Genomic DNA, 14,905 nt, shown 5'->3' on the forward strand with positions numbered 1-14,905 from the left:
CTATCAGTATTTGGTATTACCTTTGTCGTGATGTCACAACATCATTGTATTTTATGAAAAACCTTTACTCATTCATAGATCAATTGACAATCTGAGAGTTAAGTTTCAAAGCTCGTTGAGTGCTAATTATTAATCAGGATAATTAGAACATGAGTTATACCACAAGTTTCATTTTCGGCTTCAAACATCAGTATCTATTTTTCATCATTTCATCATTCATCATTTTTCATCAGCACAGTAACTGCACAGCATTTCATGAGACTAAATAATGTTATTATGTCTCTCACATTTGTGTCACACTTGTGTTCCTTTGAAAGCAGACAAGCACATCTGCAATATACATGGTGTGTGAGAGATGCACCCAATGTGGCAAAAATATATATAAACCACTAATATGGTAAATGTGGGGTTAATTCATTTATTTAAGATATTTTGTTCTTGGAGCTGACTTATGACTTATGATGACTATGATCACAAAGCATTAAAAACCAAAACAAAACAAAGAGAGGCTACAGTAAAAAAGCTGATTATATATCCAGATTATATTTAATGGCTCTGTAAAATGTTATTTCATGTTATAATTATTTATTCTTTTAAGCTGTTTCTATAAAGATACATAGTCTAAGTGGCCCAACTCTGGTTTCACAAGGTGAACAGTTAACTATTGTTAGGTGTAATGCAGACAGTAAAATATTAACCTCAAGCTAAAAACAAAATAGTCTGCTCGAGCACCGTGTTCATTCATGTGCAATATATTAAATACGTGAACGCGCGCATTTCTTATTCTGGGAGAATTACGTCATCGCACCTTGCGGGCTTCAGTTTGTTTTGTCACAGAAAACGCAAAAAGCTGTGACAGCTGGCTTCATATAAGCTGCATTTAAAACAACGGTTTTAAGTGTAGTTTAGAAAAATATAGGGTACTATAGTTAAAAAAAATATACTATATCATTAAACAGTTTAAGAAAATGTCAAAATGATTGAAAAGTTTCACAAAATATCACAATAAAACGCATTTGGTGCAGTTGTTTGCTTTTCTAAATTGATTTAGGAAATTAAAAAGAAAGGAAAGGTTTTAGTCTTGTGGGGGCGGACCACTACATGCGCGCACTGCACAACGAGCCAGCGCCAGCGCGTCGACGAATACCCGTTTAGTACACTGACTGTTATTTAGTGGAATCACTTCCCTATTCTTACCCTCTATTTTAACACCTACTCCGTTAAACAGTCGTAGGAGTTGAAGCAGAAAAATCGCCATGGCAGCGCTGTCGGGTGGAGAGAGATGCATCAAGTATCTGATGTTCGCCTTTAACCTGGTGTTTTGGGTAAGTGCGAGGCGAGAAAACATTTATTCTCATATGCGTCCTGTCGTATTAGAGCAGGTTACTAGATTGTGAATGAAATGATAGGGGTGTCCCGAATCGTGCAGAGCACCGAGCGGGTCTTATCGCAGAGGTTCGTATGATAAAAAGCACTGACCGCTCACCCACACACACACACACGCACACGCCTCCTCACGCACGCAAACGTGCCCTCAGTGTTTGTGGATCGGTCTGGAGAATAATCCCCAGTGGCCAAGTGACCCAGTTCCACGATGTAGCGCATACTTTGGACTGTGGCTGCATGACATTTTAATAAACGAAACCAAGTAAAGATTACACAGGTGATACATGATTAATTTTTTAATTCGTCACGTTGTATTTAAAGCTGCAGCTGTGCGTTGGTCGTGTAATTTATATTTGAGACCCACGCCTGCAGGGTGTGTCGTGTTTTATGTGAATGAATGTGTGGTTGTAGATAGATGCTTTTCCCCTATGAACGTTTCTAATTTGTGCAGCTATTTATAGTGGTAGGAATAGCCATACATTAGGAAGGCAGGGATTTCCCACCATGCGTGCGCGTGGGCTTTCAGGCTTATACGTGTGCTTCGTATGTATTTGCAAACGTTACAGATTTTTTCTTCTAAAAAGCAAGTTTATTTAATGTAAAAACATTAAAAATCAATAAAGATTCTAAAGTACATTTGGTTAAATTGATTTTAGTTTGTTTAAAACCGCAGATCGTCATGTGACTGCAGTTGTGTCATAAAGGGGAAGTGGGAGAACGATCTGAAATGTTATAATCAGTTCTTTCAACATCAAGTCATAGAAAGTTAAAATGTTCACCTTTTTGTGGCTGTCGGAACAAGGCTAATGTTATATTTCTGGGATTCAAGAGAACCTCTGTGAGCGCCAATGTCTACATATAGAGAATACATGAAACAGTGGTGAGCCTGCAGGCAACCTAGGAGTAGGAAAACTATCAAGAGAGCATCAACAACTAGTCCAGGAGTACTTCAGTTACCTCAGTTACCTCAGTTAAGGTCATGATTCAACGACACAGCAGAGGCTGGGCAAAACAGAATGCAAATATTCATCAGAACACATAGTCTTACATTTGCAAAAATAAAAGAAATAACTTGATGACCCTCACAACAGTTTTGGCATTCACGTTCAAAAGCAATTTTGCAAGGAAAAGTAGTTTAAATTGTGACATATAATAGTTTGAGCTTACTTTTCACATGAGTTTGAATATGTTTGGAGAGTATTTTCACTATAATATACAAAATCATCAAAACCAATGTTGGCAGAGTGGAAAATAAAAAGGACCAGAATGCTTCTCTTTGGGGGCTGTCTGTTGATTTACGACCATAAGCAGATGCTTTGTTTGATTATACCTCAGTCTGCCTCCGGTATCAGACCATAACGATCCAGCTTCTCAAATCAAGACAGTTACGCTCAGTTTGACAAAGGAGCAGTAAATATGCTGCCAAGCAGGCATCTTAGAAAATGCTCAGAAAGTGCTGACATGCCTGAACCTCTGAGATGCTGTGGGACTATAAAACGCCTGTATGTCTGTGTGACTTAAGTAAATGTCATTTTTAGACAACACAATGGAAACACATGTAGAAACATAACACAATGAGTTGGAAAAACACAGACTAGACCTCATTTGACTAAACAGTGGGAAGGTTGCTTTCTGGTTCCGCTCTGCCACTCCTAACTGTATAATCAGGTGATTTAAGGTGTGGTGTCCCAGTCGTTTCAGCTTTCTCTGGGCAGAAACTAGCTGCTCCGAACGGTGGATTGGTTCATACTGAATTACTATGGCTCTTCCCAGTGGGATCAAGTGTTTAAAATATCTCATATTTATCTTCAATTTTATTTTCTGGGTAGGTGCACTTTATTTTTCTATACTGTGAGGCGTATGAAAAGATCAGACAGAGCTGTTAACAATATATCCTAAGTATGTACTTGAGAGTCAGCCATTTTGCTGGGCTATAGGGAGACCAGGAAGAGGCTGAGAAGCAAAGCAATACATGAAAGTCAGGTGGGAACAATGAAACCTCACAAAGCTGCACTTTTCTCACTGAAGAAAATACAAGGTGTTACACTCGCAAAAGTAAAAAGTTTACTCGTTTGTCTGTGCTCACAGAGCTTCTTAGTACGTCACAATGTGGTCATCATGGATTGGTAAAACATTAATTCTTTCAAGGACAATTTAAGCCATTTTTTCTTCACAGTTTAAGAAATAGAATTCCTGTAAAGTGGTACCGGATGCCAATTTCCTGTAATTGTTACATTTATCATTTACCATGGAAATATTACATTCTTATTCTTCCTTTGTGTGACTCTTAATGTAGAGGTGAATTTATATTCATAAATATATTTTCAGTTCTTTTCATGTTTGTCTAACAATATATAGAACTGAATCAATATACAAAAGAGACTTCAGGAATGAGGCGTGCTGATTAAATGAGCACTTTGTGCAGTGGGTTCATCATGTGCCGTGAGTATTTACCACAAAGGACTCTAATGTTTACGCAGGCTTATAAACTAGTACTGCAGAAACATTCCTGAAGCCTCAAAAAGGGGAAAAAAATGGAAGAGAAAGACTTTAGAGAGGGCATGTTAGAGCAGATTTCAGAGCAGCTGCTTACACTTGTTGGAGCTTATTTTTAAATGCACTGTGATGTCAGGCAGATTTAAGATATGCCCTGAATATGGACTAAACCATTATATTAAAAGTTACAGTAGAGGGAAGCATGCAGTGTTAATTTAGTGCTAATTGTAGCATTGTGTTAACTGAGGTATGTAATGTGTGTCAGCTTGCAGGCACTGCTGTACTGGCTATAGGTCTGTGGCTAAAACTGGACTCAAAAACCAATAGCCTGTTTCAAGGAGAAGATTCTCCATATGTGTTATACACAGGTAAGATAGATTCATAAAATAACAGGCATGCCTTAAAGTTTGTATTATGTGAACTCATTCATGCACTATGTTTAGGTGTTTATGTCATGATTGCCGTTGGAGCGCTTATGATGGTGATGGGATTCTTGGGATGTTGTGGAGCAATCCAGGAATCACCATTGATGCTGGGGCTGGTTAGTAGCACTTATTATAATTTTATTACCCCTCTTCTCCCCCTCCATGGCTAAATTGGGCACCTAGGACACTGGGTATTTCGCAAGTAGGGCCTTAAACGTGTAAACAGATTTGTATTTGATGAGGAAATGAGAAAAGGTTCACTTCTACCATCAGATGTCATGCTGCTTATGTTTCTGGCAACATAAGGTTAAATGAGAAAAAGAGGGAATTACCAACAAATGTGTAAATAATCAACCAAAAGCTGAATATAAGATAAGTAAAACAAAGTAATAATGCAACGACCAAATATGTGATTATAAATCGATAACTAACATATTTTTCCAACACTATGCATTAGCGCATTTATATAGCATTAGGTTGATACAGAACACTATCTGTCATGCTTGGGTGAAGGAAAGTTGATGAGATAACTTATTACCCAAAAAATGACATATAAATTGAATGTGTTTACTAAAAAAAGATAGATAAAAATAGTTTTTTTAAAAAAGAGATACAAATAAGTATTTAGTGACAATTCAACCTTTTGATTCCATACCCGAATAACAGCATTCAAAACAGTAACCTCCTTATATACAGCGAGGTTCACAAACCTTTGCATCCAGGTTTTATATGTTCTTTTTTTCACAGACTTCTAAGTTCTCGTCAATATCCATAGCTTGTGAACGCCCTATTTAAGATATGAGACATCTGCTTTCATCATTGTTTACTGAACAGTCTCAAGGCCACAAGGGAGTCAGTAGATTTTCAGCGCTTGCTCCCCCCTTCCTGCCCAGTGTGGTCATAATCTGCTTGCACTAAATCTCGCTGGAGGAGGAGCCAATAAAAACTGGGTTTGGCCACACTCCACTGCCTTTGCATTGTGCAAATGCACATACAATACCAGCACACAAGCATGCATGGAAGACAGCTATCAGCTGAGTTTAATTTTGTATTTCTCTGTGCAGTTCTTTTCATTCCTGCTGATCATATTTGCCATCGAGATAGCCGCTGGATTCTGGGGCTTTTCATACCAGAACAAGGTAAACTAACTACAGTGTGTTCTTAAAATGGATGCCATGATGCTTAAAGACAGAATAAAAGTAAAAGCAAGAGCACTTCACATACAGGGGCATCTCAGTATATTAGAATATTATTGAAACCATAATTTACTGCAGTAATTCAGTTCAAAAAGCAACACATTAGACAGATTTATCAAATACCCAGTCTATGTATTTATTTCCTTACGTTAGACCAATGCAAAAGACTTAAATGCAAAAATTTCATGTTATGGTCCACACAACAAGACAACTGCTGACATTACAGTTCTCCAGCAGTCACTGCTGGCCACAAAAGGAGATTGCTAAAAAAGCTGGTTGGTGTATTCACACACATTGAGTCATTGAGTACTCTTTATTTTAGGTAAAAGCACAATAATTTAGTACAACACAAAGGACAACAAATAAAGGTTATTTTAAAGACATTATCAAAAATTAACATTTTTGACTTCGGAGTCTTAGTTGTGACAAGATTTTTAGTTTACCATGCTTGTGATTGTGTTGCAGGTGTTGGATCTGATCAATGGATTCTACAGACAGACATACGAAGAGTACAGTAAAACAAGAGATGAGGGCCTAAAGGAGACTCTGCGTTTGATCCAAAATGAGGTGAGACTTGTTGGACTTTATTCCTGCTTTTTATTTTCTCTGACTAACAATTATCTGGACCGTTAATAATTAATCACAAAGGGGGGGATTTTGACAGCAAATAAATGTTTTACCTAAGTCAGATGAGTATTTCTTAGAGCTGGAGTAGAACTACTATATCCCAGTTGTGTCTTTGTAAGACCTGTAGCTTTATCTGCGAGGCAGCATAATTATGCACAGCATAACTATGGAAGTGAAGGTACAGAAGCTAAAATGGAAAATTCTTCAATCATATTCTCAACTCAGGCTTGGGAACATTTCCATGACTCCAAAAAATTGAGAACTACAGAACAAGCCAGTATTTTACAGTATCTCTTCAAAACACATAGACTAATTAGGTTACATTGCACTATGTTATCTGTCTGTTTCCAGTTAAACTGCTGCGGTCTCAAGGGTAGGATGGGAGAAACTTATCCTGATCTTTGTCCCCCTGCGGAAAATCTTGACATGTTCATTATTAAGGTACAACCACGACCTAAATTATCCAACAAATGTTTTATCTCTGTTGTGACTGTACAATTTGTGTTATGAGTGCCCATGTATTGTTATGGAAACATCTGTTTGCAGGAGTTTGCACAGTCTCTGGCTCTCTGTTATTTTTATCTGTATATATCATGTTGTTGAGCATGCTGTAAAGCAAGGAAACTGAATGACTCCTATCTATTACAGAGCTGTCCTGATGCCATCGACGAGGTGTTTAACTCCAAGTTACACATTGTTGGAGGAATAGGGATCACAATTGGGGTCATTATGGTGAGTGTGCAGCTGGCATACCTTAACACACATTTTAGTCACTTGTTTCAGAAGGGTCTCCAACTCAAGGCTCGGAAATCACTATGCAAAGGCCCTCACAAACAACAAAAAGTGTTTATTTTAACTGAAATGTTTACATAACAGGTTTGGGGAATAGTATATTTTATTTAATTAATTATTAATTTCATTGTATTTTTCATTAATATGTAAAGTAAAACAGGTCTTGATGTGTTTAATTTAGAGTGACTTGCAGAAGTGCTAATACCACTTGAACCTTCTTACATTTTGTCATGTTACAACTACAATCTTTTTTTAAAATTTATTTAGAACATGATAGAAGCATAAAATCACAAACGGATAAGAACACGGAATGCAAAAGGCACATATTTTTGTACTACAATAATCTTAACATGCTGGAAAAGGAGTAGGAAGAAGTAAGAAACTCCTTCCCCATAAACTCATACCATCTCCTCATTATTAAATAAAAAAAAATAAAATAAAATAAATATAGGTTAATTAATTTTTCATTTTATATTTTACATGTGTCTAAATATATACATCAATACATCCATACCTACACACACTCATATGCATTAGCCTCAATTTACATGTACACATTAGAGCTATCTCTCATCCATATTTCTATATCTTGGGAAAACCTCCTTCTTATATTTCCTTTTAAATTGTATTACATTTTGACTTTGTTTTAGCTCCTTATTTTTTAAAATGAAATTACACCATGAATTGAAATTACAAAAGCTCTTTCTTGTTGTGCGTATACTACGAATCCTTAAGTTTGAGTAACCCTTTAAGTCATATCCCCTTTCTCTTTCACAAAACATGTTGTGTATGTGCTCAGGTAGCAGTTTGTTTGATGCTTTAAACATAATTTGTGCAATGTTAAATTCCACCAGATCTTGAAATTTTAGAATTCTAGATTTTAAGAATAATGGGTTTGTGTGCTCATAAAAACTGACATTATGGATGATTCTAATGGCTCGTTTCTGTAGGAAACTCAATGGTTGTAAAGAGATTTTGTAATTAATTCCCTACACTTCTGAACAATATGTTAAATATGGCAAAATCAGATAGTTATGTAGAATACGAAGTGATTTATTATTCGGAATATGTCTAGCTTTATCCAGGACTGATGAACTTCTACATAGTTTATTCTGTAAATGTTTAAATATCTTAAATGTATCCTATTAGGATTTTGTGGTAAATCAATACAAAATGGCACTAATTATGCAGTAGAAGGGAAGGGAAACATTTTGTTTCTCAAATTCTAAAAACGAAGCTTACATTTGTATTTAGCCTCCCTAGTACTTATACTTATAAATAAAATCCAGAGCAACCAATTATGTTTATAGGCCACCTCCTTAGTAAATACAGAGGGGATGTATGTGCAATTTCAGCTCAGTATAAAAACAGCTGTTCTGTGAGAGCCTTAATGTACAAACAGCATCATGAAGACCAAGGAACACAACAGAAAGGTCAGGGGAGAAGATAAAGTAGAGGGTCAAATGTTTCACAGAGCACTGTTAATCAGATGGACATTTTGGTTCAAGTGTAAAATACAGAAAACTAACACCCTCACACTGAACACACCATGTTAACAATGAAACTTGGTGGTGGCAGCAACATTATGCACAGGGGATTCTTTTCTTCAACACAAACAGTGAAACTGGTCAGAGTAGAGGTAGAGACAACAATCCAAGACATACAGCCATTCACAGATATGGAAACATTCACACTTTTTTTTCATCCAGTGAAACTGGTTAGAGGCATATACCTATAAGATGTGCAGCTGCGATTGTAGCATCAGGTGTATCTACAAAGGATTGACTCAGACGGAATACATCAAGAACACATGATGTGCATGTCACCCTTTTCAGATTTTCATTTGCAAAAATATTTTGAAAACCATTTTTTTCTTCACCTAACAACTCATGGAAACTTCATAAGCAGTATGTTTATCACATGGCTTCTTTGCAATTCTAGACTATTTTAATTGGGACTAGGGAGAGCCAAATAATTCAGACGATTGCAAAGGTAGCAGATATTTAGGAATGGATAATACACACATATAATATACCCTTTGTATTTCTCCAACAGGTGTTTGGGTTGATCTTTACCATGCTCCTGTGCTGTGCCATCAGGAAATCTCGGGAGGTGGTGTAGCACCCACTGGCAGTCATTGTTATTGTTGCATGATGTCATTCTCAGAGTCTTCACTGCCAACAAAAATAAATCACTTATTTTTAAGGAGGGTGCTAACCTAAGCTAAGAAGGGTTAACCTAATTCTTACTGTAGAGAACGTGAAGGTGTGATGCACTTGATTTAAGTCAATCTGGTTTATTTATGTACAGAGTTTTAAGAATTGTGCTACTACACAGCATAAAACATTTCATACTAACCTTCTGGTCAATGTTTTTTTAATGTATAGACTGGCCTTTCCGGCACAGTAATTATCAAGTTCCAGCATTAAGCCAAATAATTTTTAACAACATAGATATATGTAAAGCCAACACACATTCTATGGAGACAAAAATAAAAGTTGGGTTTTTTTATGCTACAATTGGCTTACTTTATAAATATGGTCCAAAGTGAAAGAGAATTTTGTCAGTAAACAGATTTTGGCAGAATGTTTGCTTGTTTGTTTCTGAGCGTTTTTTTTCCATCTTTTATCTAAATGAGACCAAAGCTAATCAGAAGCTAGAAGAGGTTACCTCAAAAGACAGAGTTCATGTCCCAACATAATTTCACATTCTCCCAGTATATCAGTAAATCAGCGACACCTTTGCTCGTAAGATAGATGCAATGTTTTTACTATATCCATGTATAGAACGGGTGCCATCTGCATCAATAGCAGTGTAGTACTGAAATGTGTAAATTTGTGGTTATTTGACTGAAATCGGCATTTGTGAGCTTCTAACTAGCGAAACAGCATGTCAGTGTGTATTGATGATATTGATTTATTGATGGCGACCACTTTGGATATCCTGCTAATGGAAACACCACCACTTCAGTGCAACACAGAAGTAAACAAGGCAACAAAACCGATGATGGCTAGCAGCCAAATAAATGCCAAGCTAAAATCTACGAGATATTTGTGGTTTAAACAAGCTTGATGTTACAGTAGCATTCGGCTCAATTTTTTTCTGGGATTTATTTTTTAATTTGTGCTTGTTTGAAACGCCTTTTATTTGTTTGTTTTTTTTTCAATTTTTGTATGTTTTATATTTCTGTTTGTACATTTTTGGATGCTTGGTGTGTGTATGTTATATGCAGTTTAAGCATTTTGCAGTGTCCTCTTGATTTGACAGAATAATTTCATTTATACACTATGCACTGTAACACTATGTTAACAAGAGCCAAATACAATAAAGTGATTTAAGTTGAATTTGAGGATTTTTTTGATCTGTCTTGGACTCACAAGCACACATTCCAAGAAATTATATTCTCACAGGTTGCTTTTAATCATGATACCTAAGCATTTTTTATGATACCATACTTTTCCAGACTGTTCCCCAGAGTTTCTAGTTCTTTTGTGTTCACTTGAAAAAAATCAAGTATTAAAATTCAACATGAACTTATTGTAAATATGTCTGCAGTGCAAATGCTTTAAAATGGCAATCTTCAAAAACAAGGCAGACTAAAGAATTGAAGAATGCAAAACACGAAGGAGGCTGTTTGGAAGAGACTGTAAGGAAGCAAGGATGGACACATGAAGAAATAAGGGAAGGACACAAGGGAGGGTGGGAGGACAGGCATTAGAAAGGGACAGAAATGGAAAGGATGGACACAATAAAGTAGGGAAGGGGGGCACAATAAAGAAAGGAATGACATAAGTGAAAAGAAACAAAGGAAAAAGGGAATGGAAGAAACAGAAAAAAGAAGGTAAGGGTGACAAGAATATAAGAAATTACAAACAGAGGAATTGAAAGAAGGAGACTGAAGTGAAGATCAAGATCACAATGAAGGTTGGACATAATGTTTAGATAATAGGTTAGAAAACAAAGACTATTTGACTTTTTCATACGTTTCCATATCTAAGCAATGTAAAATCCAATTCCATTCTTTTTCCAGACTGCGCTGGAACTCTGTTTAATCATATGGACACCAAACATGAATAATTTACTATTTCACTGAGTGTACTTGGTGTGCACTACAAAAAGGCATGCCAGGACTAGAAAGGCTGAGGTGTCCTGATAACACAATGACACTTTCAGTTTGTTCCCTAGTGTGCAGAGGAAAAAAAACAAACACCCACTCCCTCAACTTTTTCCACTTTGATTTTGGTGACAATCAACAGTGACTCATAGAGATCATAAACAAAGAAAATAGCTGGCTTTGATTAAGACAAAGTGATTCTGAGTCACTTTGTCTTAATTAAATTGTGGAAAATTTGTCTCAAAAACTAAGGATGCAGAAGTAGCAGTAAACAGAAGGCTGTGTAATAGATTAAGAGTCTAATTAAAATCCAGATGACTCAGTTTCTCCCAGAGATAGAGGTGAAAACAGCATTTGTGTTCCTCTGATTACAGCACAAGGAAGCAAACTATGATTTGGCTGTTGAAAGTTGGGTGCTGCCAAAGCTCCACTACGCAGATAAGGCTGATTGCAAAAAGGAGAGTACTTACTTGTAAGACTATGTTTCTGTGCTGTTACAACAGTAAGTTTCTTTTGTGCACACCAAACTGTGAGGCTCAAAGGAATATAGGAGGACAAAGATAAGAAAGAGGCATTTTGAAAAACAAATAATGACGCAGATGAGCTTTTCCTTTTTCCTAAGAGTGAATTACTTCATGGATGTATAGTGCTGTGAAAACAATTTCTCCCGTTTTTTTTTTTTTGTTTGTTTGTTTTATTTGGTCATACTTAAATATTTTAGGTGATCAAGCAAATTGTATTGTCAGAAAATCTGAGTTAATACAAAATGTAGTTTTCAAAAATTTTAATTTAGTAAGAAACAATGGTTATCTGTACCAACACTATATGAAAGAACAGCTGGGTTCCATAATTAATTTTGAACTACACTTATTTTTTGTTGGTTCAATTTCACTACTCACACCAACGCTTCATTAATGGTAGAATTGTAGAATCAAGAAATCACTGAAACTGAACATGAAGCGAGTTAACAGATCTCAAAACTGAATACATGATTTAATGATCCGCAGAAATTCAGATTAAAAACAAATTCAGTCAGTCCGTGAAGGCTTACAACGCCAAAACAAATCTACAATAAGAAGCAGGTCAAAATTCCTCCTCAAAGAAAGACTTCTTGCCAGATATCACAAATGATTTATTGCAGTTGTTGCTGTCAACTTTGGCACAATCACTTATTGGGTTTATTTAGAATTTACTTTTGATGTAGTGATAATGGCTTGGATAGATTTTTTTCCTCTCAAAAAGAAGTAGTTACTACTTAAAAACAGCATTCACTCTGTTATCTTTAATATTATGTGTTTAAATATATAAAACATTAGGTGTGAGGAAAAAAAACAAAAACCAGAAGAAAAACTAGAATGGAGACAAATACATTTCTATGTCACTTTAATTCTAATGTCTAATGTGAAATTATAAGATGTTCTCCTTATTTTATTTGTTTGGCAAAACCTCATCTCTGTTCATCCATTTGCTTATAAATACAATTCTCTCTTATGTTTTCATTTACATATAGTAGACTTTTCACAGATCAAAAGCATTATAGTCTGACAATACTGCAATGAACTATCAAGAAAAAACACATTGAAAATAATTACAGTGCAACTATTTCATCCAAAATTAGATGTTCTTTTTCTAAATGTTGACACAAAAAGTACATTTCTAGTTTCCTGTTAGAGCAACACAACTTTAGTCTTCATCCTCGTCCTCTGAGCTTTCCGAGTGAGCATTCAGGGAATTGTGGGACTTTGTGTGTAATATAGTGTGTGTCCAGCAGCACCATGTTCATTCGGAGCAGATTTGTGAGACACTGCAGCACAGCCAGTACCAGCTGATACTTACAAGAGACGGATTCAAGGCCCAAGTCCAAAAGTTTTAATGACATGTTACCCTTGTTACAAGAGCATAAGCTTAGTTTACCATCTGCAAGAGGACCTTCAGTGTGTATGAGGTTTGTGCTGAGGGCATTGGGTTGTCTTGGAATTAAAGCCATGACCCTGGTTTGTGCCTGCAGGAAATGTTTTAGGTTGTGAGAGTAAATCTGCCGGGGCACGCTCAACAGGGCCTTTGCCAAGAGCTGGGAAACTGAACTTGTGTTAACAGAAACTGTGCAACTGTGGCCATATTGATGAAGGGCATGGTGCAGCAGAAACTCAAATGTCCCACCAGCAGATATCACACAACCTGTCTCTATCACACATTTCTGATGAAGATGCACTCTGCATGCAGCTTCATTACTTATATTGTCTGCATGTAAAGACGTGCATTCTTCTGATGGGATAGGTTTTCTTTAGAGCCGTCCTGAGTCTTGTGCATGGGCTCCAATGCTGTCAGTAGCATTCGAAAGGCGTCTTGAAATGCACATGCATGCTGATCAGCCTTGACCTTCACTTGGGGCACAAATCACCAGGCTACAAGGTTTAATTTTGAGTCTTTCTTCACAATCATGGAAGTCCAAATGAACGTATCTGTCAAAAACAAAATGACAATAGTTAACCTGAATGTTGTACGAGTAGATAACAATGACTTGAAAAATTACACATATATCATGAGTTTTTTTTTCACAGTTCTACATTGTTACATCCATGAAACATCAATGTATGTTTCAAGATAACTCGAGATCCTCCTATTTTTTCCATGCTGAACACTTTAGTTTAGGCAGTAACAATAGATGAAATGACTTTTAAAATTGATCATACAAAGTAATATCTAAACCCAACAGTAGAATCGAACTTCATTAAGATCAATGAGGCTTGTGCTTTTATGTTTTGTGTCATGAAAACTTTTCTTTAATTCTATTTATTTTTGTATACAGAATCATAAGAAAGTATAGTCATAATCACAGATAGATAGAGTGCTGCCAAGCCATGAAGAAGGAACAGCAGGAACCTGAAAAAAGAGGAAGTAAGTTTCCAGCCTGCAGAAAGTTTTACAGAACGAAGTCTAAACACTTTGAGTAACTGAATAAGACCCAATGCAAAATATTTGTATTAATATTGTTTTAATGCTGAATCAGAGAAGCTAAAAGAGGTTATAGATGTGATTTTGACAATGAACTTGAAATGATGTGGAAAGTGTAACTGCAATCAAAGATCACTGATGTTGTGTTGGAGGCAGATACTAGATGACAGATAGAAAGGAAAAGGGAGAACTGAAAGTAGAGCAAATGTGACTGGTCTGTCCTGGGTGCAGTTCAGGACAAAAGAGGAACCAACAGGAGCAGAGTTTGCTGATCAGGGAAACAGAAAACAGTTGGAGGAGACTCAGACTGCTGAGAGAAGGCCTGTGTGTGCAGGCGAAAGGATGGAGTGGGATCCTTGAGCAGGCCCGGAACAAGAACAGAGACATGATATAATGTCTCCAAAACAAAGGTGGATCAGACAGTCAATAAAACCAGCATGGCAAAAGTGCTAGCCACTGCGAACAGGTTCACAGTGTGGAAACCCCTATAAAAACCGATGCAAAAGAGGAACTGTTTGTTGGATCCTCCAGGCAGCTTCAAGCCAAGATTGAGACGAATAAAGAACTCTGCAGCTGAAGAAATGCCGGCGCCACAGCTGAACCGAAGACTGGGACCAACCCATCAGGTTCCGCAATCTGTGGCACCAAATTGCACTTCTCTCATCATCTGGGTTCAGACTCCAAAGACAAAGGTCAAAGGCAAGAACAACCAGCATCCCAAAGCCTCATCTCAGCATCAATGCAGAGGCGAAAGCTCAACAGACCTGCAGGGACGCCTGCCTTCATCGATCAGCCTCCTGTGTCCCCTGAAGAAGGGACACATTCTTCATCATCAAGCCAAATCTGGGGGTTGAAATAAAATTTCTTTTTGGTTCTCAGTTTCAGCATTAGTGAGAGAAAGGTTAGATTAAGAT

The 14,905-nt window shown here is 36.8% G+C and overlaps 1 protein-coding gene across 2 annotated transcripts; it reads left to right on the forward strand.

The window, feature by feature from the left end:
* Positions 1-1,108: 1,108 nt before the first annotated feature.
* Positions 1,109-10,266, forward strand: cd9a (CD9 molecule a). 2 transcript variants are annotated; one of them, XM_032585476.1, is made up of 8 exons: positions 1,109-1,325; positions 4,148-4,250; positions 4,326-4,423; positions 5,372-5,446; positions 5,969-6,070; positions 6,482-6,571; positions 6,779-6,862; positions 8,978-10,266. In XM_032585476.1, exons 1-8 carry the CDS (start codon positions 1,257-1,259, stop codon positions 9,041-9,043), a joined length of 687 nt encoding a protein of 228 aa, XP_032441367.1. In that variant the 5' UTR covers positions 1,109-1,256; the 3' UTR covers positions 9,044-10,266. The 2 variants fall into 2 exon arrangements, with proteins under 2 accessions (XP_032441367.1, XP_032441377.1); XM_032585486.1 differs by lacking the exon at positions 1,109-1,325 and adding an exon at positions 3,066-3,211.
* The last annotated feature ends 4,639 nt before the right edge of the window (positions 10,267-14,905 follow it).

The sequence above is a fragment of the Xiphophorus hellerii genome, chromosome 2, assembly GCF_003331165.1.
Source record: "Xiphophorus hellerii strain 12219 chromosome 2, Xiphophorus_hellerii-4.1, whole genome shotgun sequence".
NCBI lineage: Eukaryota > Metazoa > Chordata > Actinopteri > Cyprinodontiformes > Poeciliidae > Xiphophorus > Xiphophorus hellerii.